Source organism: Dermacentor silvarum, chromosome 4 (genome assembly GCF_013339745.2).
Source record: "Dermacentor silvarum isolate Dsil-2018 chromosome 4, BIME_Dsil_1.4, whole genome shotgun sequence".
NCBI lineage: Eukaryota > Metazoa > Arthropoda > Arachnida > Ixodida > Ixodidae > Dermacentor > Dermacentor silvarum.
In genome coordinates, this window is record NC_051157.2 from 65678562 (window position 1) to 65705803 (window position 27242).

Sequence of the window (27242 nt, forward strand, 5' to 3'; positions counted from 1 at the left end):
GTGCTTGTGGTGTAGTGGTTATCACATCCGCCTAACACGCGGAAGGTCCCAGGTTCGATCCCTGGCAGGCACAGTTTTTTTTTCTCTTTAAAAAGTGTATGTTTTTTTAATTAAAAACAATGCGCAAGCCCTCTTCCAAGTCGTTGCAGTAACAAGGCCAACCAATAATGTGCAACAGCATTAATCTTCAAAGATTCGGTTAGCCTACCTAGTAACAGCAATTCGATAGATCATTAAAGAACAACTGCGTAAGTGGAACAGTATCCTTTATATGAGAATATATAACCTGACCGCAAATACTGACTGGCGCCATGCGGTTCAGCGTTAATGGTTCGGTTAAAATATATGTGTTCCAACAAATGTGCCTGTGGTGTAGTGAGAAGAGGATACATTCGAGGGATCGGTCTCCCGGAACTGGCTTTGCACTATCCCGTTAATATTCGCGAATGTTTGACGACGCTTCAGCTCTTGGGAGCCATTCAGGCTCTGGCATTTGAAACTGGTACACAGTTATAATTCTACTGATGCTTTCCTTGCCTTATGAGCTTCAGGTCTATGTCAGTGCTCTTATACGGTTCAATGAGACAAAAAAAAGAAGAAAAAAAGGTGATTGTTCTGCATGCATCTGTACATACCTTAAGAGAGATGTCAGCGTCGACGGCTTAATTTACCGCGAAGGTGGTGGACAGCTGTGCTTGTGGTGTAGTGGTTATCACATCCGCCTAACACGCGGAAGGTCCCAGGTTCGATCCCTGGCAGGCACATATTTGTTTTACTAATGCAGCCTTTTTTTTATTGCAGGCAAAATGACGCAAAGTATGTTTATGATTTCTCGGAGTGCCAACAACGCTCCTGTAATTTGGTTTGGGGGCACTCGCTAAAGAATCATTGGTGGTGCAAATTATATCCGAGCCATGCACTACGCATTTGTATTAGCCAATGGTATTTGTGTTGCGAATAAATCTCAGAAGTAAGGAAATAAATAATATATATATATATATATATATATATATATATATATATATATACATACATTTGCACTACCTGATTATTCCGGCGAAATGGCCCCACATATGCGTGAAGAAGCTTACCGTCTAGTGTGTTTATTTCACGACACTAAATCCCTGTACCACTATCAGAGTGCCGAAGGTGGTTACTAACTTCGTGACACTTCAGTGGTTCCGACATCAAGTAAGCTGCAAAAAAGGGTCATAAGCCACTGCTGTAGGTTTCAGTTGCTCTTGGGGCTCTTGAAGGAAACGAGTGTGTCCGTCCTTGCTTGTGGTGTAGTGGTAATCACATCCGCCTGAAACGTGGAAGGTTCCAGGTTAGATCCCCGGGATTTTCCGATTTGTTCGTCCAATTTTATTAATTAGAACCTCGAAGGCAGCTTCATTTGCTTTCTTTATGTAGAAATATCGATGATTCCCCCCCAACTGAATAATTCGAGATGTATCCCTTGCAGTCATACTACGTTTTGAGAGTTTTAATTTCAAAATGTTGCGTTATAACAGCACATAACAGCACCCGAACAGGCGGTGGAATGCAACAATGAGCTTTGAAACATCTACCAATCATAATCAGATAGCATATTGCCCTCACCAATGTTCGCAGACCTCGCGAAGCTTCAGAACTCTATTGAAATACGTGCCGCACAGCTGTGCTTGTGGTGTAGTGGTTATCACATCCGCTTTACACGCGGAAGGTCCCAGGTTCGATCCCTGGCAGGCACAAACATTCTTTTTGCATATTAATTTTTTAATCAGCTTTTTTTTTTCATCTTGCCGTACAGCATATTTGCATATGTTGTAGAAATTGTAGGAGGGCCCGTCTTCACTTACTGTCCATGAGCTAATGCATAAAACGGTTTGGTCTATTTGTAACCTTGGCCAATCTTAGAATTCTCTCTAGGATACGTAAAAAAAGCCTCGTAGTTTGGCATTTTAATTTTCAAATTCTAGCGTGTAACTACATTGAAACAGATGTTGCAATTGAACACTATCGCAATGTGATGTGTTGTCTTTCGCGGGACTATATGGCATTTAGAGAAATACTCGGAGGCCGGGGCACAACAACACCAAAGAGCATAACACGTACGGTCTATCAGTGGAATATCGAGTCATAACGGCACATCTTATCTTTCTTATCTCCATTATCCCTGTCCTGCGCTAGCTGACCTCATCCATTTTTCTTTTATTCCGGGGGTTTTACGAGCCAACACCATGATATTATGAGGCACGCCATAATGGGATTCTGCTGATTAATTTTGACCAGCTGTGTTACCTTAACGCGCACCCAATGCACTGGTACACGGGCGTTTTTGCATTTCGCCCTGATCGGAATGTTACTGTCATGGGCGGCATTTGATCCCGCGCCCTCAGGCTTAGCAGCGCTACGTCAAAGCCACTGCGCTGCCACGGCTGGTAGCTGACCTCATGCTAATGCGATCATTTAGATCATATGAAGACCACGTAACATCGCATAATGTCCCATCTAATGTAACCAGCTGGTCATCATTAGCCATGCTCAGTTCTTCAGATAGAAATGTCGAGAGAAAAGTTCTCAAGTTTCGAAAAACCTTGAGTCATAATGTAGAAACTGTCAAAGTGTGCCACAAACATAACGAGTAAATACTACTGTTACTATCGTAGGAAGAGGCCGAGAAAAGTGCGTTCATCTGAGAGTGGAAGATGGAGAACCATCTACTGAATAGAAGCGATGGAGATGAAGTCAACTATGCAAATATATCTTACATGAAAGAATAAAATCAAAAGCTCTGGAGAATAAAAAACGATACAACTAAAGTCTTATATATTTACTACAGAAATGTCATAGCCTAAATGGGCTTCACATTACCTTATACACCTTCTCACGCTGCTAACTAATTGTAATGGCAGCCATTTTCTTCAACCTCATGGCATCTATTTCTTTGGTGATATGCTGATCAATCTGGTGCAGGTCCTCAGAGTAATCTGGCAACAAGTGTAAATCATTTATGTCATATGATTTCAAGCAGCATGCTGGCGCGCACGGTGCCACAGCGGCGACCGTGTGACCGCAGCGAGCAGTCCAATAAAACGTTGCTTTATTTTAAACGCCGGTATTTGCGGCGTCAATTTTCCTTGCGGAGCGTATGAGCGAGTATGTAGCAGTGACTGTATCAGCATTCGTAAAGTGCAATTGAAGTACTCAAAATCTGCAGCGAAATGCATTACTGTTTCAGGCAATATGTTTATGCATTGTGCGAGGTGCAGTATATGGAACTTAGCTTCAACAGAAATGCATTTCACAACACATTTAGAGTCCGTATTTCCCTAAACTGTTTTTAAGCACAAAGTTTCTAACAAACGGTTGTGCATGAGAGCTGATGTTTATCCTGCATGCAGTTGCAAGAACAGTACTAATTAAAATCAATTTAGTGATAAGTTCATTATTTAATACTTGCGCAGGCACAGCAACAGATCTTTTTTGTTAATCGTGTTTGGCTAATATGAATGTGAGTGAGCTTAAAAGTTCTGCCTTTAAGAATAAACTTTAGCTGCCGTTAGTTGCTAGCCTTAGAGACTCTAGAAATTTGCGTTATTTTCGCGATACATGTATCTTGCATATTACAATACACGACACCTTATAAGAAGGTGTCGTCTATTGTAATATGGAAATACCTTATAAGAGGTATCTGAAACACAGACACTGATAGACGTCCTGCCGAATGTATCAAGATACAGGTACAAGATACCCCTATAGAGTATTTTAAGATAGTAGCTAAGGGACATGTATCTTCGATAATTTGCAGCCCTGACTGCGGTAGTATAGGTGGCTATACATATGCGTATAATTCTATTCATCATTATTGCACTTGTCTTCAGCGGCGTGACGCCGTGAGCACCGGTGTGCATGGTGATTTCAATATCCTCCTGTACCGCAGCCGCCGCAGGAAGAGAGGGTGGCGGGAGATGAGGAGCACTGTCCTTCCTGAGTGCTGTACATTGTAAAATAATGTCCACCCATAAAAGTGAATAAGGGTGCAAATCGGTCTATAACTCCAACCCTTAAACCCAAAACTATTAGAATGGTGTGAGATCATTCATAAAAGTGTGCAAATAATTTTACAGTGTACAAAAGCATATAATTAAGCCTCAAGATGCGCCGTCCTTTGGTGGACCACAAATCCACTCAGTAAGCACTTCACTTCCCAGCTCTACGTGTGCCTTGTTACCGCGTCGTGAAAGTATGGTTCAAAATTCACCTTCTTTAGTCAACCGAAAACAACTTGCGAAACTTCGATAGTACTGAAAGTAAATGTATAGATATGCGTAAGGCATTTTCACAGTAATCAGTCTGCTGACAATTCCTAGTTACGTGCAAGTGAGTTAAACTACACGTTTGACGTAGAGCAGCGTTGTAGCGCGAGGCCTGCTGAATCAGAACTTTAATCTACTAGTTTGATTGCATATTCATTGGAAAGTAACGTAGACGCCACACTCGCCACCGCCAACCGTTGCGTGAGAGCGTCGCCAGTTTTAGGGGCGAAGCTCCTTAGGGTGTGGGTCGTTCCCTCCTCTGTAGTAGTAGTAGTAGTAGTAGTAGTAGTAGTAGTAGTAGTAGTAGTAGCAGTAGTAGTAGTAGTAGTAGTATGTAGCCACCTGCAGTTTTATGAAGTGTTCACTAGATGGCGTTCCGGTTCCGGTTCCACTTCCGGTTCCACTTCCGGTTCCCGTTCCACTTTGCGCACGTTCGGTGCGAACGCGGGCAAAACGCCGACGGCGTCGACAACCGTTATGGGCGTGTGCTTGTGTCGTCGTCGTGTTTAGCACCCTTCAATCACGTATTAGAGAGATGTCGTCGGTGCTCGCAACGCCAGCAAAGGCATGTTTTCTTTTTGCTCCGTTCTTTTCTTTTCTTTTTTTTAACTGAAAGCCTTATATGTCGTTTTGAGGTGACCTTGAAAAAGTGGAGCCAAAATTCGTACAAAACATCAGCACAAAATATGTACAAAAAATTGATAACTCAATAAGATCATTACAAATAACATATCAATCCATAAGTAATTACATGTGCAATATAAATATCGGTGAATGATTATAATAGTCATTAAATTAATTATGATAATTAGCATGACAAAGCGGAATAACCGGTTGGAAACCCCGAAAAGTGGCTGAAAACCGAGAATCAATTATAGTAATGGGTAATGATGGTAATGATAATGATAAAATAGGGTAAATGGAGAGGTGAATGAGGTGAATTAAGAGTGAATTGATGGTAACTTAAAGGGGTTTAGTTGGGTGATAGGAGTCAAACGAAAGGTAATGATGACATAGATTGAGTTAAGATAATGAAGAGTACGTGAGTGAATTACGAGTGAATGAATGTGAACCAAGAGTGAAGAAAATTGGAAATTTTGAGTAATAGAGCAGTGTGATGGAAGTAAAACCGAGAGGGGGGATAGAGTGAATGAAGGTGAACCAAACAGTGATAGGGTGAATCAAGAATGAATCAAGTCTGGCTTAAGAGTGAATCAAGGGGTTATGGAGTGGGGAAGTGACTTGCAAAAATACATGAGATATTTGAGGGTCCAAGTGAGAGTGACTCAGCAAAAAAAAAAAGAGTGCTGAGTCATGGTTCGTGTGGGTGAATCATAGGAAGGAGGACTTGCAAAAAAAAAACATGATGACTTGCAAAAATGACTAAATTGTGGTTTCAGAGTGATGATGACTCAGCAAAAAAAGAAAGTGGCTGTCGTATCACTGAGTTAGCGGCGCTCGTGCTTTCGCCTTCAATTCGTCTTAGTTGTAGCATAATTAAGGTCCCCTAGTAATTTATTTCCTTTTTGTATGGTACTTCCAGCGGCATTCAGTTTTAGCTCTAGGAGCCAGCGAAACGTGCACTGGGAGGCACCACGTAGGAGAGATGTGAGATAGAGAGGAATACCGTGAGTGGAACAAAATAGCCCTGCGGAAGTAAGCTCTCGTCGAGACGTTTGGGCAGCACGCCAAAAGCATCGCACGGTGAGAGAGTACGCGTGCTCGTGCCTCTCTTGTTAAGTGGTCATGACGCTGTGGGCCGAGTCCAGGTTGAAGAGCAGCCAAAGTAAACTCAATATATTGTCGTGTTCGAGAGCTCGAGATGGTCAGAACCGCAAATAAAGAAAACAAAAAAACAAATGTGCAGATACAACTCGCATGTCGGAGTCTATCCGAAGCGAAGCTTCAGTGGAGCGGCGAAATAACTGCTTTACAACTAACGCCAATGCATACAATTTTGTTTACTTTCGTCCTATGCAACTTGTAATCTCATGCAATGGTTATGTTTATGCACCGCAAAGGTCACATCTTCTACATCTATTGTGTCATGCCGGTACTTATACATTTAAGGCTTCTACAACTCTTGTCTCACAGAGGCAGTCGTATATCCTTGAGTAGTACATACCTATTCTGGAGGATTAGGCACACACCTTATAGCACACACACACTTATAGGCACACACCTAGTGGCACATACCACATGTACATGCCAAATGGCTATATTATAGAAAGTTAAGTAAATAAAAGGAGCCGCGGAGTATAATGCGCCATTACTAAGATGTCGGCGCGCTTAAGGGGTACTGACACAACATTTTCGAGTCATCTTTTGTAGCTTTAAACGAAGATCCCAGTACGTTACCGGACCTTCAACAGCAGAGAAAATACTGTCAAGCCTCCAGAATGGCCTAAATAAATAATATCTCTTTACTTCAACTGTTTAAACTAGTCGACGTGTCTTTGATGCCTGGATGACGTTCGGCGCACACCTTGAGCGACTCTCAGCCATTCTTGGTATTTTTCGCAAGGCTGGCCTGCAACTCAACTCGAAAAAAATTTTACATTTTGGCCACCGTCAGATAACTGTGCTTGGACATCTCGTTGACGCTTCTGGAATCCGACCTGACCCGGGTAAAATTCGCGCGGTCAAGGACTTTCCTGTGCCTCACTCAGCAAAATATGTCCGCAGCTTCGAAGGCCTTTGCTCTTACTTCCGCCGCTTTGTTAAAGATTTTGCCACCATAGCACGGCATCTCACAGACCTCCTCAAAAAAAGGTCTACCTTTCGCATGGGCCTCCTTCCCAGCTGCCGCCTTCTCTCGTCTCCCTACATTACTCACCACCCCACCTATCCTTGGCCACTTAGATGCTTCAGCCCCTACACAAGTGCGCACCGATGCAAGTGGCCACGGAATTGGCGCTGTCGCGGCGCAAGTTCAACGTGGTCATGACCATGGTATTGCGTACGCTAGCCGCCTTTCGTCACCTTCTTAGCGAAACTATTCCATTACTGAAAGAGAATGTCTGCTGGCTCTTGTCTGGGCGGTTGAGAAATTCCGTCGCTACCTATATGAACGGTCATTTTGTATTGTTACCAACCATTAAGCTCTCTGCTGGCTTTCTCCCTAAAAGACCCCACAGGGAGGCTTGGCCGATGGGCTTTGCGGCTGCAGGAGCAATCCTATTCGGTGGTCAACAAATCTGGGCGCCAGCCCACCAACGCCGACTGCTTGTCCCGTTACCCCGTAGACACGCCCGATGACGACGACACGGACGTTTTCGCCTGCGTTCTCTCCATCTCCCAACTTTTGGACATGGCCAATGAGCAACGCAGTGACGCTACCTTGCAGACCCTCATTGAGCGAGTTGAATCTGCGCCTACTGACCCTTCCATATATACTGTGGTTCGTCCTTCAGGACGGCGTTTTGTACCACCGTAATTTTCACATCGGCGGTCCTTCCCTTCTCTGTGTCGTCCCTCGACATCACCGCTCAGCCGTTCTCTGTGAGTTTCATGACACACCATTTGCGGGCCGTCTTGGTGTCACTCGCACCTACGACCGTGTCCGCCGTCGCTTCTGTTGGCCCAACCTTTTCGCTCTGTACGGCGACGCGTTGCTGCGTGCGAGCCCTGTCAGCATCGGCAAAAACCAACGACGCTCCCTGCCGGGCATCTTCCACCCCTCGACATCCCAATTGAGCCCTTCTTTCGAGTGGGTTTCGATCTCGGTTCTTTCCGCAAGTCCAGGTCCGGCAACAGGTGGATCACTGTGGCTACTGATTACGCGACACGCTAGGCCATTACCGGAGCGCTTCCGACCAGCTGTGCAACTGACGTCACGGATTTCCTCCTCTGCGACATCATTTTAGTGCACGGTGCTCCACGACAGCTACTCACGGGCCGTGGTCGTACCTTCCTCTCACAAGTCATCACCGAGATCTTGCAGTCTTGCTCTACCAAGCACAAGCTCACTACCTCATACCATCCTCAGACCAATGGCCTGACTGAGTGATTGAACAGGACCATCACTGGCATGCTCTCTAGGTACCATTGGCCAGACCACAGTGAATGGGACATTGCACTAACCTACGTCGCATTTATTTTATTTATTTTTTCTTCACGCCACGAAACTACCGGTCATTCGCCGTTTTACCTGTAGTTCGGTCGTGACCATGCATTGCCTTAGGACGCTTCACTTTCCTCTGCTAGTGCCTCGAGCAGCGAGTATGCCCGCGACGCCATTGCCCATGCTGACCACGCGAGGCAACTTGACCGTACTCGTCTATTGACATCCCAAGAAAATCAAAAACGCGTTTACAGTCAGCGGCACCATGACGTACACTTTTCACCAGGTTCCCTTGTGCTACTCAGGTTCCCTTCCCGTCAAGTGGGGCTCTCGGAAAAACGCCTTCCTTGTTACAAGAGCCCTTATCGTGTCCTGCGTCAAGTGACCGATGACACCTATGAGATCGTCCCCGTCAGCTCTACCATGTCATCTGGCATAACCTCACCTGACGTCGTTCGCGTCACACGGATAAAGCCTTACGACGCTCTTCCTGACGGTCCCGTTTTACTCACCGTGACGGTGCTTTTTCCGCTGGGGTCGTGTTACGGTGAGGCGAAGAAAAGAACAAGGGTGGTTCTGAAGACGACGAAACATCGACACAGCCTGGCTGGGCTCTCTTCCGTCTCCGCGAACATTCTCTATCTGTAAATGCATCTTGTAAATATACCCGTAACAATACAATAGCTTCTCTACAGACAGTTTCGTTTTCATTTCTACTATGTAGTGACGTCATGATGCAGTAGATGACTTTCGCTCCAGCTCACTCATAATCCGATGTGCTGCTACATTGGACCTCACAACGAGTAGCATCACACGAGGTGACCGAGAGAGCCGGAGGGAGTGTCAAAACATTGCAATGTACTACTCTCATGTGATCACATACTGTGTCCTAACGTCACAACACAGCGTCCTGCTGCGAAACGAAACTGATACTGGCTGCTGAAAAGCTAATACGTTAAATTATTTATGGCACTCAACAGCTTCTGACTATATGTAAAAGATTACAGATAACATCTACGACGACGACAAGTTGAAAATGGCTAAAGAAAATTTTTGTTATTTTGTTTGTTGGTTCGTTTGCTCGTTAGTTCATTCGTTCATTCGTTTGATAAGGAACCGCGGTATTCTCGCCGAGCTCGAGTTATGACGACGAAGACGACGCGACGTGCGTTGAAGATAATTTGTGCAGTTGAGAAAATTTAGGCACGGTTGTGACATGCGTACCTATGAAAGTCACATATTGCACTGAATGTGTTTTCCGGCCGCCGGCCGCGTGTACTGCGTGAGATGCGGTAACGACAGGGCTGTGCTGCATGAGTTCAGCGCGCCATTCGCTCATGTCCCACAAGCGTGAAGTCGCGACAGCAATATATACAAATCAAAAGAACGAGAAACACGGCCTATAGAGCAAAAACGCCAAGGGGATTCCCCCACAGGCCGTTTGCAGGACTGCCTAGCGTGTCCATTTTGCGCTGGTGCCAAGTTCTGTGGGCAGAGGGCGCTGGCTTTCCAAATGATCCGCTATAAACCGCTGCGCGCTGCAAGGAACGTGGTCTGAGAGGGCACAACCGGTTGGAAAACGAGGCCACCACTTCGGAGCGCCGTCAGCAATTGTTGTCATCGAAACGACACCGACAGCTGTGCTTGTGGTGTAGTGGTTATCACATCCGCCTAACACGCGGAAGGTCCCAGGTTCGATCCCTGGCAGGCACAAGTTTTTTATTTTTTTTAACAAAGACTACTTGGTACTTTTTGTAGACCATGAAATCAGCGTATTAAGTTCATCACTGATAGTTAAGCCGAAAGAGAGAGAAGGGATAAGCAAAAGGCTTCGACTATGCTGAGCTCGGTTGGTTATCCTGCACGAAGGAAGGGGCAAAATTGCACTAAGAAACGTGCGAAAAGTTCGGTCATCACTTGCTAACTAGAGTGGTTCTCTAGAAAATTCAAAATATGCCTGAATCCGCTTCTCCGATGATTTTGCATGAACAAAGCTTGTTCTCTGCAAGCGCTACGAGCTTTAAAAGAATCATAAAGCAGTGCAGGAATCCCTGCTAAGAAGTACAGAACCTATAAAGCATTTCCTTCATTGATATCTCAAAGGAGATAATTTGTCTTGCTCAGTAACAAGAAGGCATCTCTCTTATTTTCTTGTATTCTGACTTTTACCCCTTTTAACGCGTTGTTCGAGAGCGTTGTTCCACCATGCCAAACGAAATTAAAGTATTTGATTTCGGTATAACTTTCACAACGCTGATGACAAGAGAGAGAGAAAAAAAAAAGGTAAAGGAAAGACAGGGAGGTAAACCAGAGGTTATCTCCGGTTGGCTACCCTGTACCGGGGGAGGGGTAAAGGGATGCGAAAGGAGAGAGAGAGAGAAAAAAATAAAGCTTTTCAGCTTTGTCAGCAGCTGCATCGTCAGGTCCACTATTCCTGGCACTTCGCCTGTTGGGCTGATAGTTCCGTGTCGTTAAGCCAAATGTAAAGTGCCAGTGTTGTTTACGCATATCACTAAACCGCATTTGGCTTATTTGTAACCTTTAATGCCCGCAACCGAGCTTGGCTTGGCAACCTGATTTTGAGTTCCAAAAACGAAAGAACTTACGGCACCCGTAAATGTTGTTGAACTTTGAATTAAGTTTTAATTTATATTTATATAACGACGTGCCAATGATTACGCACGCGATGTCACTGATGAAGCAACGATGTGGCCAAGTACAACCAGCGATAGGTCGAAGTAATAAATGTTGTGGCCAAATTTCAATATAGAAGAACGATATAGTTTAGGCACGTAATTAACAGAGAAGGGAAGCTATATAAGGCAAGGCGCGAGAAGTCAAGATCAATTGACCCTGGTGGGCTAAAGAACACAAACGCGCTCTGTTGGAGGCGTCGATGATAATATAATGTAAGGTTTAAGCACTAAGACCTTAAGAAGGGAGCTGTGAGAAAGATGAAGTGTAAGACCAAGATTGGAACAGCGACCCCGTAACAACATATAGGTCGTCGCTTGCATATGCAGAAAAAGAAGAGCACTTAATGTGAGCGATATTACAGGGATTACCAGTGACCGAGGATAACGGCACGGATAAAGCCGTTTGTTTGTCCTCAGCCCGTCTGCGAAAAACATCAGCAACAGGAAGGGTATCGCGTCCTCCTGAACTTCCGATCGGCTGAGGTCTATGCCGTAATACGCAATGCCGCAGCCTTCAAACTCGCGGGCAGCGCGGGCGCTCCGTTGCCAAACAGCCGCACACGGGGCGGGTGCTTTGAAGCGATGGCAGCACCAGATACTGCTTTTCGTAGCCACGCCAGATTGGCCAGCGCGTTCGGCCCGGGACTGATAAGGATCGTCGCCTTCCTGGCATCGATTTAACCCAGTGTTGGCAGTGTCTGCGTCCGCGCCACGTGAACCGTCAAGGCGATCGCGATAAGCCGCAGGTTTTTCTCTCTCTCTCTCTCTCTCTCTCTCTACCTATTTTTATTCTAGATCTCTTAAGTATTTTGGCTTCAGAAATGATGGCGTTCCGTACACACGGACGCAATTCAGAAGGATCGGCGTCACAGGTCACCGGGAACGGGCTAAGGTGAAACCGGCCGCTGCCAAGGTGTCGGCGATGACGAAGTGCTTTGCAAACATGAGCCCGCTTTGCATGTTTTGAAGGAAAGTAACCACCGGCGACGTCGCCGCCTCGCCTACACCTTGCGCAAAGTCCTTTAGCCGGAGGGCTAGCAAGACGTTCGCGTTTCAGCTGTATACACCTGCGACCACCACTGCTGACTTCGCTTTCGAGTAAAACCCGATATATTCCGATTTTCGTACCCCGAACCAGACTTATGAAAATCGAGATAAGCTCGATTTCTCCCCGAAGTTCGCCCTTTCGTGAAGGATAATAATAAATGAAGGTGTTACAAAACTTATCAACGCTGGACAGTTTTTGCGAGCAAGTGGCCACGAATATATATTATTAATAATATAAATATATAAGTATGGTTTATGCCATGTTTTTGTCTAACAGCTTAAGCGAAAATAGCTTAAGCGTTTTTAGTGGCCGCGTTTAGGTGAATACGACCGTAGCCCATTGTATCGTATTTCCCGCAGGTCGCATACATGTAAAGGTTGGTGATGCACTGAAAAGTTCATTAACTCAGCGCTGACGTTGATCTACATTGCTAACGGTAGCTGTGACGTTGAGAAGATGTTTACCCAACTACGTTACGGTTAAATAAAGGTGACTGGTTCGACTACAGTTGGTATTCCAATAATTGTGTTGCAGCAGACAAGGACTAAAGGCGCCATATGTCTAGGATGGATACAGAAATGTTTCCAACGTACATGATAATGTTCGCCAACAATTATAAGACCGCGTAATATAATGGAAAGCACCATACCTCAAGCGAAGCATGCTCGTGTGCACTTCTTTTTGTACTTTGTTCCTTTCTTAAAAAAAAATCGGAGAACAAGATGAAGGAGGGATTGCCATACCCGCCTCTATTTGATGTTTTTGTTAATGTTCTTTTTCTTTGGAATATATTATTAAATGCCTGTCAAGGACGGATATGAATAGATGAGTTCGACGCATGCTTTTCGAGCACCTCTATTTGCCATTACATGATCATGTATAATAGCTAGTTTGTTTAAATAGAAAGATTGTGTCCTAAGAGAGGTTATTACTTGTTTTAATTGCTTATAAAATTTGCAAGAACAATCGCGAGCTATGGGCTACCAAACAACAAAACCCTCGATTTCTCACCGGTGTTCTTGCCAGACAAGAATTAAAGCCGATTTCTGCCCGGTTCCACTCTTTAAAAAATATCACCCGATTTTGACCTCTCGAATTTCCAAAAAGTATAAAACCCGATAATGAAGGAGGAGCCTAAACTTATGCTACGTGGGCACGCCTCATGATGACCCCCAAAACGGAACAAAATACATTTTTGTCTTTACTGCCTTGGTCAACAATATACAGAAACTTCACAATGTAGGTATGTAACTCATTCACATCCAGGTTATATATGGTTAGAATTTGTTCAATTTTAACAACACGCCACATATAGTGACTCAGTAAAGTGTTTCAGAATGGGTCGTCAGCACACCCATTATTGGCTCAGTGCATAGCCTCCTATAATATAGGAGGCTATGCTCAGTGGCTGCTGAGCAAAAGGTCGCGGTTTCATTCTGGCCGCGGATGCTGCATTCCGATGGGGGCGAAATGCCAAAACGTTCGTGTACCATGCATTGGGGGCACGCTAGAGAACACCTAGGTGGTCAAAATGAATCCGGAGTCCCTCAGTACGGCGTGCCTCATAATGAAATCGTGGTTTTGGCACGTAAAACCTCGGAATTTATTTATTATTTAATTTTATTTCATTTGGGTCCTAATCACCTCATCAGGGGGCACGGTACTTTCAATGAAGGTGTTCTCGTACACACTGTGCATCCTCATCTGGGCCTGTGTACCTGCATTCGTGTTTCCCGCAGCCACAAAAGCACCGTCACGTGCGTGCACGGACGGGGTCATATCGTACGCCCGAGGCGGGTTTTATATTGATAGGAAACTTAATTCATAAGGGTATCGTGGCAGTTTCTTTATAGTTCGAGCAGAGCGAAAGGCGTATACGTGAGAACATATGCAAGCCACCACGCCTGGGGACGTCAATTGTTTATATTTGCCCGATCAGTACAACGCTGCGCAGTATGAGAGAACGTCACTGCAGTCGTTACAAGGAAATCAGTGGAAGTGCACTCAAGGAGAGAACAAGAAAAGGAACGGTGAAGACGGCTGCAAGTTAAAATGAACATGCAGAAACTCGCCCAATAAACGCATACCTTAGGCAGACACCGTTCATCTATATTGAATGAGGTCCCTAATCACAAGAACCTCACATATATATAGTAAACGTACCATACTTCTTCTTCTTTCTGGGGTTTTACGTGCCAAAATCAGTTCTTATTATGAGGCGTGAGCGTAACATAGTAACATAATGAACGATAAGGGTGGCCACTGAGCTGTTTCTTGGCCGACCTCGAATTTCCCCGATTCTGGTAGGAGACACCGTATGTTTTCTGTTTAGGTGGCTGCGGCCATGGCTAGCAGCGCAACAGGCTGCGACCGCCCGAAGAAAACCATTTGCTTCGTTGAATACATACCTTCGTAACATCGCCCGTACTTACAGTTTTTCATTATCGCTTTAGCTGTACCACGGTCGTGGCTGTACAATAATTCCCTTGAAGTTCGTACCTTCATCGTGCCGGTTAAATAGTTTGTACATTGTATTATATGTGCACGAAATCATGTGCCCTTATCGTAATCTTTTGTGCATATTTGTCAATAAACATTTCTTTCAAAGAGAGTTGTGCATGTAAGCCAACAGCTATACCTACCCACAGTCGGACTCGACTACAGTCGGGCAGTGGTCCGACGTGGACGGGCCTGCTGTCATGCGCTGCCGCACGAAATCTTCGTAGTGTGTGGAGGTCTATATGCTATGGTGGAGCGCTCGAGAAGGACAGTCCTCTTCTCCCGCCGCACCCTCTCCCTCTGTGGCGGATGCAAGGGGCTACTCGGGCACCGTTAGAGATGCACTAGTGAACGATTCTGTTCACTACGGAATTGCGCAATGCCGCAACGAACGCTACCTAAATATCCCCAATGCAACAAATACTTGCCTCGAAGCACCTCATTCCTTTAACAAAGCGAATAGCTCTCTAAAAGTGGTCGGCTATTCACCTACATTATTAATAATCTACGCTACCTTGTGGACAATTTTTGTCACCATATTTGTGTCTCGTTGTTCCTGCGCTCTAGTTTTCTTTAGCAACCACTGCGGCATGTGTGATTTGTACTCTGTGGTGGTGGACTGGCGCAGATAACTGGCCGGGATGGTATATAGACCTAAAGAGGAAGCATTACAGGCGCTGGCGGGAACAAAATGTACGGAATGCTTCCACTGCAGTTGAGCTCCGCCTCTGAGATGTAATACGCGAGGCCTCCTCGTTCCTTTGTGCTTTTTGTAATAGACCGTGAGCGTTCACTCTAAAAAAAATTATCTGGCGCTTGTTCAGACGAACCACTTTAGCTTACCAAATGCTTTATGAAACCTAACCCAGATTCGGGCATTTCCGTATGGGTCCACCGGCATTCTTCGCGACACTTTTTGCATACCTTTTCGTGGTCATTTATGGGCATGCATAAATGGCCTGCAATCGCCTTGTCCGTACAGTTGACCGCGTGCCCTGCGGACAGTGAAAACCACGACCGAGACGTCCTGCGCAATGTACGTATCTTAGTTTCGTTGTCCTTTAAAGCGATGCTTTCGTTTCCTCTTCCTTCGACTCTTCCGCAGCTGCTGCTGCTGCTCTTGCCGTCTTGCACGCCGCGTCGGGGGATGGTTGAGAACGTGTACATGGCAGGGGCGTGGGAGAGCTGTCTATGACACCTTGCGCACGAATTTAGGTGGCGTCGCAACAATGCCCTCTCGACCTCCCTGGTTGTTGCCACCATGCCCTCTGGAAGGCTGTGAGCCCCCGCATGAGCCCTCGCAAAAGTATTGCAGAATCTGCAGCGGTTGCCATTGTATACTCACGCGCAACAGCCCAGAGGGGAGATAGAATGGTAGGCAGAGACAGATAATGGCGTAAACCGAACGCCACGACCGAAAGGGGGAATAACGACTCTTCGCTCGTGGATCCATAGAAGGATACGGGAAGAGAAAGGCGTTGTTAGAAAGCAAACTGGGGTGTATTTGATAAAATAAACGCTACTTCTATAAGACATCGTGACACTTGCGAACAAACTGTATAATAATATAACATAATCAATCATGTTATTTAACGTGCCCAGAAACAAACCTAAGGTCTGAGCGCTGGCGCACGCATACATTAAAAACCAAAACCAAAAACACTGCAGGGGAATATCATCAAAAATTAAATGAATAAAAATAAAAATTGTGAAAAGAAGATAGCACCTACAACAAAGTGCGAAGTAAATACAAAAGAAAAAGGAGGAGAAGGGCACTTGAACAATGCGTGAAAATGTAACACAAGAAGGCAAAGCTCGGAAAAGAACGATGACAACGACTTATGAAAGATATCAATATCATGAAAGTAAGCATTATAAAGACTCTGTATTCTGTGGACGGTTGAGTGTTCGTGATGACAGGCAGGAACATGGAAAGGTCTCCGTTCTTTGGTGATCTTGCTGGGAATACGAAACATGATACAGCTGAGGAGTTCGGGACACGTGAAGTTACCGTGAAGCAAGGAAGGAAGGAAAGAGTGGAGAAGGAAAGGCAGGGAGGTTAACCAGTTCAGGACAACCGGTTTGCTACCCTACACATGGGAGCGGGGTGAGGGGGAATGAAAGATGGGGAAGTTACCGTGAAGGAGCTTGAAAAGAAGCAGAAGGTCAGCGCGATTCACGTCGGTAGCGAAGTAAGAGCAATGACATCAATTCAACATTGATAGTACAAGGTCCAATGTCCAGGTTTGCAAAGCGGTGATTATATATGCTTAAAATTTTTTTTCTGGACCTTGTACTAGCACTGTTGGATTGTTGTCATTGCCCTTACTTCGCTACCGACGTAATCACGCTGACCTTCTGTTCTTCTGTTTCTCTTCAAACTCCTTCACGGTAACCTCACTAATAATAATAATAATAATAATAATAATAATAATAATAATAATAATAATAATAATAATAATAATAATAATAATAATAATAATAATAATAATAACTCAAGGCACGTTTCTGCTATTTCTGAAAAATAAACACCTTGCAAGTTTGTCCATGCCGGAAACTGACGCAGGGCGTGCAGACGCAAAGCCGCATTAAAGCACCGCGGCGTCAAAACGAGAATACGCAGGTGGTTGTCAAGCATCATCAACACTTTAGCCACGTTGTCCCTACCCTGCAACAATGGGAGGATGCGCCGCGTGACAGAATCCCGGGTGGCCAGCGGGCGCTGGTCCGTCGGGCACAGGACGTGGCAGCAGCTATTTCTCCTAAGGCTTCAATAAAAAGATTTCTCTCTCTCTCTCTCTCAACCACGATGCGATGCGCCGTGTGACGGGTTGACAGTGCTAACGCTCTCGCAGGCTACGCACAATGGCACACACCAACGCCTCGAGTAAGTACGTCTCGCTGTGCGCCCTGAGTATAACCACACAGCGCCCGTGGTACTACGTAGACGAACGCCAAATGGTGCGCGCAAGGTATAACATTTCACACCACATCATGACTGTCGTATGCCGTCAAAATCACCGCCAAATACCGTCAATGAGCAGAACCGGCACACAAAGCTTCACTTACATCGATTCCCACTGTGCTTGGGGTCTGCATATTTGCTTTCTTTTGATTTGTGTATGAGTGTTCTCAGCGTTTCCGGGCTTTTTTGGCAGGGCTCCACGCCGTTTCCATCTCTCTGCATAGACGCACCCCCTCTCTTCGAATGCAATTTTTTTTTACCCGTGTAAGCTGAGCGAGGTCGACCTTGTGTGCAAGGCACACAGACACAGGCACACATATCATCTCCTCATGGGCGCAAACTGCTGTGCAACTTGGCCTTTCCTCCCCCTGTTCTATGGCTGCGCTTTACAGCGCGTAACGCAAACCATATTACAGCTGAGAGAAACGTGGCCCACAAAAAACCGACACGAGGCGATTATGGCCTGGCACGGCGTCAAGTTCGTTCACGACGAGATCAGCCTCGCTCCGATAGACATCACTGGATCGCAATATCAGTTTCAAGACAGCCAAGGAAATATAGACAAGAACAGAGATCCCAAATAGTGATTGTGAAATGTCTGGCGCTGCCTGATGCAGCCAAAAACCACGCCGATCTTGAATGGACGAGCCAAGGTCCCTTGAAGAGCGGCGGTTCTGGGAATCGGGAGTTTGTTGGCACCGCGTCGATCTCGATGCCACGTACGTTATGAAACCAGTGCGCGTTTCCACTGTGGGGCACGCGCGATGGTTTGACAGAGAAAAGTAATACTGGGCTGTGTACCGGGCCACCATCTCCAGGCAGTATGAAGGGAAGGATACTTTTCGCTCGATATTTTGGCGAGGGCTTGGGAAGGAAGAGAAGCCATTCGCATAAATAATTAAGCGGCTGAAACGGTTAAAATCTAAATAAGAGTTCATTTTCAGGCCACGGACCTTTGTTTATATATATATATATATATATATATATATATATATATATATATATATATATATATAAGTAAAAGAAATACAGGGAGGTTAGCCAGAGGATATCTGTTCGGGAGCGGACTCTGAAGGATGAGAAAAATAAAGCAAGAATGAACAAGATAACTATCTGTTTGTTTGTGTCTCAGTGGACCTTTGTCAATGTCCCACTGAGACGTACAATGTCACACAGTGCGCCGTACCAATTTGTCGCACAATACGGTATCTCCTTAATAACGCAGCAGCGCCTTGATACCGTGTGTCCCCAGCCAACGTTAGCCAAGCTGCTGAACGAAAAAAAAAAAGAAGACGATTTAAAAATCATTGTGCAAGATACAATTTTAAAACCTACGGTGTTTGGTTGCCACTGGTCTGGCGACTGAACGCTGCAGGTCTTACGATTGTATCTTGCACCATGTTCTTTCATAATCTTTTTTAACAGCGGAGGTGTTTAAGCTCTTGGTTAGGCCACGTAGTGCGAGCTAAAAACTGCGCCTGGCGATGACGTCACAGCGCATTGCCTAGCAACGCCTCCCACAGCTGGTGCGAGGCGTCGTTAGGCGATGCACGTGACGTCATCGCTCAGCGAGGTTTCCACCCTCTCCCAGGTTACCCTCGCCACAGCGCGAGGCGCAGCCGACGTATCCGGCGTTCGTCGGTGTGCCCCGGCTGTAGCCGGCGTCGAGATGCGACATGGTGCATTTCGCGCCGGCCTCTTCACCCAGAATGAACCGCATCCACGTTTCGTCGAGCAAGATGGGCTGGTGGATAGCCGTGATTATGGAGGGCGCAAAAACCGACCCCTCTATAGTCCAACGTGTGCGCCGCGCCGTGCCGCCTAGATGCATGCACATTTTGTACGAAATTAGGAGTTTCAGGATGATACGAAACTGCGAACTCGCTGCATGTGCCGCCACCAGTATCCATCAGCCCATCTTGCTCGACGAGGTGCGGATGCCGTCCATTCTGGGTGACGAGGCCGGCGCGAAATGCAGCATGTCGCATCTCGACGCCGGCTGCAGCCGGGGCTCGCCGACGAACGCCGGATACGTCGGCCACGCCTCGCGGTGCGCTTTCGCTGGCGTGGCGTCCCTGTGCCGAGCGCGCTCACGCGTTACTTACATCGGACTATAAAGTGGCCTTTACAGGACTGCGCGCCGACCCCGATACTCGGGGTCCTCTAAGTTTGGCGTAGAATCAGCCAAACCAAACCAAGTTAAGCAAAGTTAAACCTATAGGGAAGGGCCACCAGCTTCACAGTTTTCCCAGTCTTCGCACCACTTAGTGTGAACTTGCCCCTATTCTTTTGCGATAGCAATTATATGGACACTCCAAGCGGATTTATCGTCGCCATAGCCGTGAAGTTCCGTATAGAGCCCCACGGCGACGAAATCGTCGCCGCGCGCCGTATGCTGTATGTGCGACTGAAAGCGCGCGAGGGACGCGCGCTTTCACGGGGAGCAAACGCACGGCGGAGAGCAAACGTGACTCCTTCCGTCGCGCGAATTTCGTTGAACAGTCTGGCTAACGATAGCTGGGGCACCCTATATAGCAGCTCGCGGTGATGTCCGTGTAGGCCAGTGTCCAAGAATTTTGCTTTCTGTGAGCGGGCGATTGTCCAGCTAGTCTAGTGTGGATGAGAGCGGTGCTCTTCAGGGCTGGGCCCGACCAGCCGACTGCCATGCCCCTCTCTTTTCCCTCTCGCATAACACACACACACACACACACACACACACCTGTATCTACGCACTGCCCACTCTCTCACCCCTCTCCTATATTTTGAGGATTTACTGAGCTTACTATTTTACTTTGTGTGTATGCGTGTGTGTGTGCGTGCGTGCGTGCGTGCGTGCGTGGTGCGTGCGTGCGTGCGTGCGTGCGTGCGTGCGTGCGTGCGTGTTCGTTGCTTGGCCGATGAAGGTCTCGAAACAAAATTGCAAGAGCAAGCGAAACTTCACTGCAGGTCGCCTTCGTGCAGTTGATCACCTGACCAATTAGCATGGCGCAAGCATAGCCCGATGAATTAAACACAATTTATACTTATCGAAATAATAAAAGGAAAACGGACAAATACACACAATTTCAACAAAAACAATACAAACATTCAACAAACAAACAAACATTTTCAATGGCTGTTCTGTATAGCCGCATAACTCGCCGATTTTGGTCCCGTCGTAGAAGTCTTAGGTCAACGGTAACTTATCAATTGCCGTCTGGCCATGACGGATAACTTTCCCACGACGGCTGCCCTATAGTATTGCTCGGTGATGCGCTCCGACTTCACAAAGCTACAATGAAATGTAGCAGGAATGCGGAGGTCATTAGCAGGGTGTCTCACCCGCAGTCAGAACTTAACAGCCGACGTGACCTTTCGGTGTGAAATATATCGTTTAGGGTTCTTGCTTCGCCAATATACGCTGTCTGACAGTTGGAACAGTTTATATTGTAGACGACCCCTTGAGCGCTCTCTTGGTGCACAGTCCTTGGGCTCAAGGAGTAGTCTACAAATACAACTGTTCCGGCTGTCAAGCAGCGTACATTAGCGAAGCAAGAAACCTAAACGAAATAATCGCACAACGCAAAAACGATGTGAGAACCTTCTCTCGACTGCGCCACAGGGCCCCTTGCCGAACATTCAAAAGATGCGGATCTCGACGTAGCTTTACAAGAAACCAAAATTCTAACGACATAGACTAACCAACCAAAACGACGGTTATTGGGTTAATGGTACATTCAAAACACCAAGAACGACACAAACAGTTTTAAAGGAAACTTCTACGCGGTCTACATTCATGGTTTACGCACAGCGAGAAAAAAGTGTGATTAAGCTGACCAGGAACAAACTGTCAAGGCGTCTCCGACTCTTCCCCAAGCCTACCACTTTCGCTTCACTTCATTAGTCACTGACGCAAGGAAAGTGAAGATTCCCATTGAAGCTCAACACCCCCACTATCATCCAGCATCCCGCCGTCTTCTTCTCCTTGTGCTCCGTGTTTTGACGCTGAATTTCCAACCGTTAACAAGTACCACCTGACCCAAGCAACCACTTTCCTATCCAGAAGTGCGCTTAAAAGATGCATCCCGCCATCTCTGTGTCACTACCTCCTGAAGGAAGCACCAACTTGGTTCCGAAAAGTCGGGAACAACAAGTTCGTTTTGTGGTTGGAACAATTATAAGTGCTAACCAGACCGTTCCACTCGCAAGGAGGGGGCGTAATTCAGATAGAGAGTTCCCTGACCAGGCGCGATCGGCGCTCGACACACATTCGGCGTATATGGCGTGAATGTGTCAGAACGTATAGTCAACGCCTGTGCTCGGGGGGGGGGGGGGGGGGCGGCATGTCCCCCCTGGGACACCTAGAGCTGGCGGGGGCTCCCCCCCCCCCCCCCCCCGCCTCCCTTCATAGTGTTCCCGTATATGCTCCAAGACATGTTGTGTTAACTCAGCTTCTCGTTGGTGTCGGAAGCACCAAACTACGCCACTATAATAATCGTCAGCTGCACGAACCTGTGGACTACACTTTTCATTGGCAACATCACGCGGCAACAGTGCTGAACCTATGGGTACTGCGCTAAACCAGAACGCAGCTTGGCATGCCGGTGCAAGCGTGTTTATGCATAATATAAACAAATAAACAACAATACATTATCCAAATGCTGGTTCTCGCAAATGCGGCAACATGGGCGTGTTGGTAAAGTGGCACGGTGATTTTAGTGATTCGGTTGTGACTGACTCTCACTCACAAGCTTCACAACATTAAAGCTTCATTTTCGTAGCAACAGTTTCCGCTACTGCCTCCTGCTATCTTATATTGCCGCGTGGGAAAGGTTGCGCGCATAAATTAATGCCGCAGGATGAGATGCTACAGTGTTGAACTCGATCAAGAGAACAGTGCATTTACTCTTTTTTTTTTTTATTTGGTCATTCCTCTTTAAAATTATTGAAGTCACTTTCTTTCTGTTTTTTATTGTCTTTTTCTTCGCGAGTGAGAAGTAACGGACACCGACATAAATGAGAGAGAATTTGATGACAATATTGCAGGTCTTTCACCTCAGGGCTGTCAGAGGTGGAATGAAATTCGCGACCGGTGGCCATACGCTCATTATGTTCTAGCGCGACAAGTACTTAATATTTCCCCATATCACGGACACAAACAATATCGCGGTTGTTTCAAGTATAACGGGAAATTTTCTGCTCAGCCGCCTAAAGTTACGAGGAACAGCACTCTATTCGCATCATATACTGAATTTATACTTTAAACTGGCAATGTAGGTTGGTCATCCCCTTGTCCAAGCTGTTCAACGAAGTGAGCAGAAAGAACGTGTGTCTCGGCTCACGTAGGCTGAGCGCTATTTATTGAAAAAGAACTTGTGTATCTCAAATAAAACTTCGTATTTCGGTGAGTTAATGCGTACATAATCGAGCCGACAGGTTCATGCAGTGAAGCAAAAGTGCTTGAAAAAAAACAAAAAAAAAAACAAAAAACAAAGTGTTATTTTGGAAAGTGTGTTGGACAGACTGAAACTGTTTTGTGGTACTGTTTTGCACAGAGGCCAATCCGCAGGCATGCCTGAGAGGCGTTGCTTTGAAAATGGTAAAGCACTTAATTAACAAAGTTTGTGCAAGGTGAAGCATTGAACGAGCGAGTCAAAGGCAACGACACTCTGAGAGTGCACGGTACCTAAAGAACCGCACCACATTCTGCGCCTAAATGCAGCCTAAGTGCATTAGGATTTCAAGAACGTGGGTTTGTTTGCATGTCCCTTTCACGGTTGAAAGCACACTGAAAAAAAAAAAAGCCTGAATGCTCTTTTATTATTACTATTGACGTGCACGTTAAAGACGTGGAGGTGGTCGACGCTAGTCGAGAGCATTCCTCATTGTATTTTTCGTGGCCCAAGATGTAAGTTGTAGTAAGGTGCATTCATTACAATTAGTGCACGTACGTGTGTTGTCATGGGCATCAATAAAGTAATTGCGTCACAAAGTGAAAGAGAACAACCAAAACTACCAGTCTCTGGATCTTCAACGTTCTTTTAATTCAGCATGATGACATGATTCAATATAAAAATAAATCAACATTCATTCTCTCGTGGTTCAATACAATACAAAGCCAATCAAATAGGCAAACACGATTTATGTACAGATTAAAAAGGTGTAAGGCAACAAGGAAAATAAATAGGTAGGGATAAAAATGTTTGATGAGAGCGAGTACGCATAGGAAGACGAACTCGATTGTGGAGTAAAACCTTCTATCAGTGATTGGAACGCGCTTGCGAGTCTGCGTTATACTGTACACAGCCTCGAAATAGGCTCGCTAGAGACTCAAGTGCGCTTCAGAATAAAAATGGCAATCAAAATACAAACATTCCTATACAAAGCTGCTCAAATTGAGCATTCGAGGTATGTCCATACACGTTGCGGTCGACGACCGTGGACAAAATATCACATGGAGCGCAGGCGGCATAATCAGGGCACGGCTCAATGCGCGAGGACGACGTGGCCAGTACGAAAGCGGTCTCGCATTATACTGCCGATTGCTCTCCGAGCAAGCATAGTTTATATTTTACAAGCTTTTGTCATCATAAGAGTGTTGGAGGTGCTGGTCCCGACGCGCGCTAAGGAACAGCGTGTGCACCCTCATCAGCGAGTCACATCGAAAGACATTTGCTTTCGTCACGGCTGCTTTTTAACCTTTTTTTTTAAACCAGGCTTCCGTCGTTGAAGTAACGCGAACTTAACGAGCAAAATTTACACGCTTTCATTACTTTAATTCGTGCAATCTAAAATCCATCGCACTGTGTCATCATTCTTGCCGTTAGGACTAGTATTAGCACGAAGACGGCGGACAGGGAGGGTAAATGATTCGCCCATTGGAAACACGAGGTAACGTCGTTCCTTGATACGGCGCCTCGCCGTTTCCCCGTAGGACGGATATGCGGCGTTTCGCTGCTGCTCGACCTCGCATTGTTTTCGCGAGCGGCAGATTGACTTGCGAGGCGAAGACGATGGTCTGTGACCGCTCGACCTTTCAGAAATCCCGTAAGCGCCGATACCAATCTCCCCACCGTCGGCAGGGTCTCACTCACGACCTTATTCAATGGGGCCCTGCACGTTCCCCGTTGTCGTCGAGACCGTGTCTTCCGGAGTCGTAAGTACTATTCTCTTTCTTTTTTTCTCCTGGGAACCATGAGTCAACTAACTGTTGTACGCCGCAGAAGGACAGTCAGCTTGACTTTTACGCAAATGGCGCCTATGACAAGAGGACGTATTGGTAGAAAGCGTCGGCGAGGGGGGCAGAGGGGAAGGGGTGGTGAGGGGCGCGAGAGTAAAATCCTGCGTGTCTGGGCCGACGAAGCGACGATAGTGGCAATGAAAACAAATAACGGGAGGCCGTCTTCGAAGCGAGACCGAAATGGGAACGCGGATCGCGCTCGCGTAAATGAAAGAAAGAGAGGGAAAAAAGAATCGGCAAACGAAAATAAGAAAAAAAAAAATAACAACTAAAAAGCCTCGTCAACGCTTGTGCCTGGCACGTCGTATGTGCAATACAAGCGCTTCAGCCGCCGCCGCCTGCTTTCGCCGCCTGTCGCGTTATCTTGCGAATTGTAGTCGTAGTACATAAAGTCCTGGAGTATGTATGCGTGCATGCACGGGACAACCTTCGGTGTGAAGACGAACGATCCCATCGATGTAGATGCGTCTGTGCAATTTCAGGCGTGTGCGGAGATTTCGTCATCTTCCCACAGTCTCTGTCCTCCATGGGTGGAGGTGTATGCTTGCTTGAGCGTCGCTCCTTCTGACACCACCGAACGCCCGGTACATGCGTTAACACACTCCGTACCTTGATCTGTCCGAGAAAACGCTCACGACAGCCAACAAATGGACAAGTGTTGCGAGCTGTGATGCTCGCAGATTGCACGGTCACTTGAACATCCCAGGAAAGACAGTCGGTTGCCTTGTGCGGTCGGCAATGGTCCCTGCTGAAGTGATTCGAGTATAGCTTGACTGGGCACTAACAATCCTTGACTAGCTTTTTGTAGCTGTTGCGGTAGAACCGGTAGAACATGACGAAGAAGAAAATGCACTCGCTGATGCATAGCCAGCTGAAGAAGACGGGGAAGCCGCATCGCACGAATAGAGGCGAGATGGCGTGCGCCACGAGACCAACGAACTGGATGAGCTGTATCTGGGTGATGTAGCGCTTCCACCAGAGGTACTTCTGCACCGAGGGGCCTAGCAGGGAAAGGAAGTAGTAGCCGTACATGATGACGTGCACACAACTGTTGACGGCCCCCGTCAGCATGTTGTTTCCGCCGCAGGCGTACTTCAGCACGAGCCACACGGTGCACACAACCATGGCGTGGTGGGCGACGTGCAGCACAGTAACGTGGCTCTGCTTTTTGGTGAGCACGAAGAAGACGGTGTCCAGCAAGTCAGCGATCTTGAGCAACAGGTACCACCAGACGAGGTGTGTCAGCGCCACAGCTTTCGGGTTGTCAGAGTAGTCCACCGGTTGGCAGGCCCAGTTGTAGCCACCACCGAAGTACGTGTGCCGAAAGAACTGGACGGCGAAGTAGGCGCTTGCGATGACGTTGGCCAGGTTGTACGCCATAATCAGGGGCTTGAGGTTGTAGGGCTTACGGTCGCGCATCCAGTGTGGGCCCACCGTAGTCACGAACGAGACGTACACGGCCACGACGCTGATCACGGTGATCGGGCTGTCGACCATGGGCCAACCCTGGACCCGGGGGTCGGCGAGGGAGGACAGGTATCGGAATCCTTCTTCCAGCAGGGCCATGGCTGCAGCACGTTGCGGTTGTGGCGGCTCGCGGTTTGGTCGATCGACGTGTATATAGTGGCACGGTGCGCCTGTGTGCCCGTCTTGGTGGAGCGCGGAGCCAACACTGACGATTTCCGAACGAGATCGACGCCATTTAGACGGTCGGTCGCGGCCGGCTCACTGACGTCAGGTGAATTCGAGCCCTGGCACGTGCTCGCGTACACGTCGTAGTGTCGCGCAGTCTCCATGGCCAATGGGGCGCGGCGTCGGACACAGCCGAGAACGCTGATTGGTCGGTGACGTCATTGACGTCATCATTATCGCCCGTACAGCACGCGGGGTGTTCCGAGGTGCATGCTCGAGCACCCCGCGCGTGCCCCTTCACACCACCGCCCGGCGCGGTCGGAAGAAGTTGCGCGTGCGTGCGCTGCGGCGCGCGGCGTGGCGAGGATGTGGTTGACAGGAGGGGGGGGGGGGGCGGCAGGTGGCCAGACACGCGTACCTTTCCGCTATCGAACGTCGCGGCAGTCGCGCTGGGACGCTCCCGATTGGCGGGCGAGACGTAGTGATGTCACGAAACCGGCTTGACACGACGGTAGGAGGAGAATGAGAAGGGTAGAGAGCGGGTTCTTTACGGCGTCCGTCGCCGGCGCGTCAGACGGCAAACGAGTCAGCGTCTGGGAAACACCGCTAGCCAGCGTTGTGGGGATCGCGCGAGGAGGTCGCTGCTGTTGCGTCGGTCGGGGTTTGTTTACCCTGTGTTACACCTCACACGCGGCCACGCGCGTGCCTCGACTTTGTCGTCGCGTGCGCACTCTTCGGTCAGCGCAGGCGGTTGCACAAGAGGAAAAGACCACTGCTTTCGCCGAAAGGCCTACGTTACGCGCGTTCGCGAGCGCGAAC

General features: G+C 47.3%; 1 protein-coding gene and 4 non-coding genes across 5 annotated transcripts; 4 read left to right on the top strand and 1 right to left on the bottom strand.

The window, feature by feature from the left end:
- Positions 1 to 73, top strand: Trnav-aac (transfer RNA valine (anticodon AAC)). The gene has a single exon. It is a non-coding gene; the product is annotated as a tRNA-Val (tRNA).
- Positions 74 to 691: 618 nt separating this feature from the next.
- On the top strand, positions 692 to 764 carry Trnav-aac (transfer RNA valine (anticodon AAC)). Its single transcript has one exon. It is a non-coding gene; the product is annotated as a tRNA-Val (tRNA).
- Positions 765 to 1660: 896 nt separating this feature from the next.
- Positions 1661 to 1733, top strand: Trnav-uac (transfer RNA valine (anticodon UAC)). Its single transcript has one exon. It is a non-coding gene; the product is annotated as a tRNA-Val (tRNA).
- Positions 1734 to 10004: 8271 nt separating this feature from the next.
- On the top strand, positions 10005 to 10077 carry Trnav-aac (transfer RNA valine (anticodon AAC)). The gene has a single exon. It is a non-coding gene; the product is annotated as a tRNA-Val (tRNA).
- A 13493-nt stretch (positions 10078 to 23570) lies between these two features.
- LOC119450176 (elongation of very long chain fatty acids protein AAEL008004) lies at positions 23571 to 26695 on the bottom strand. The gene has a single exon (XM_037713553.2). It carries the CDS (start codon positions 26355 to 26357, stop codon positions 25572 to 25574), a length of 786 nt encoding a protein of 261 aa, XP_037569481.1. The 5' UTR covers positions 26358 to 26695; the 3' UTR covers positions 23571 to 25571.
- Between the last annotated feature and the right edge of the window lie 547 nt (positions 26696 to 27242).

Bases quoted from the DNA above. Each gene is read 5' to 3' on its own strand.
- LOC119450176 (XM_037713553.2), bottom strand. From the start codon at position 26,357: ATGGCCCTGCTGGAAGAAGGATTCCGATACCTGTCCTCCCTCGCCGAC.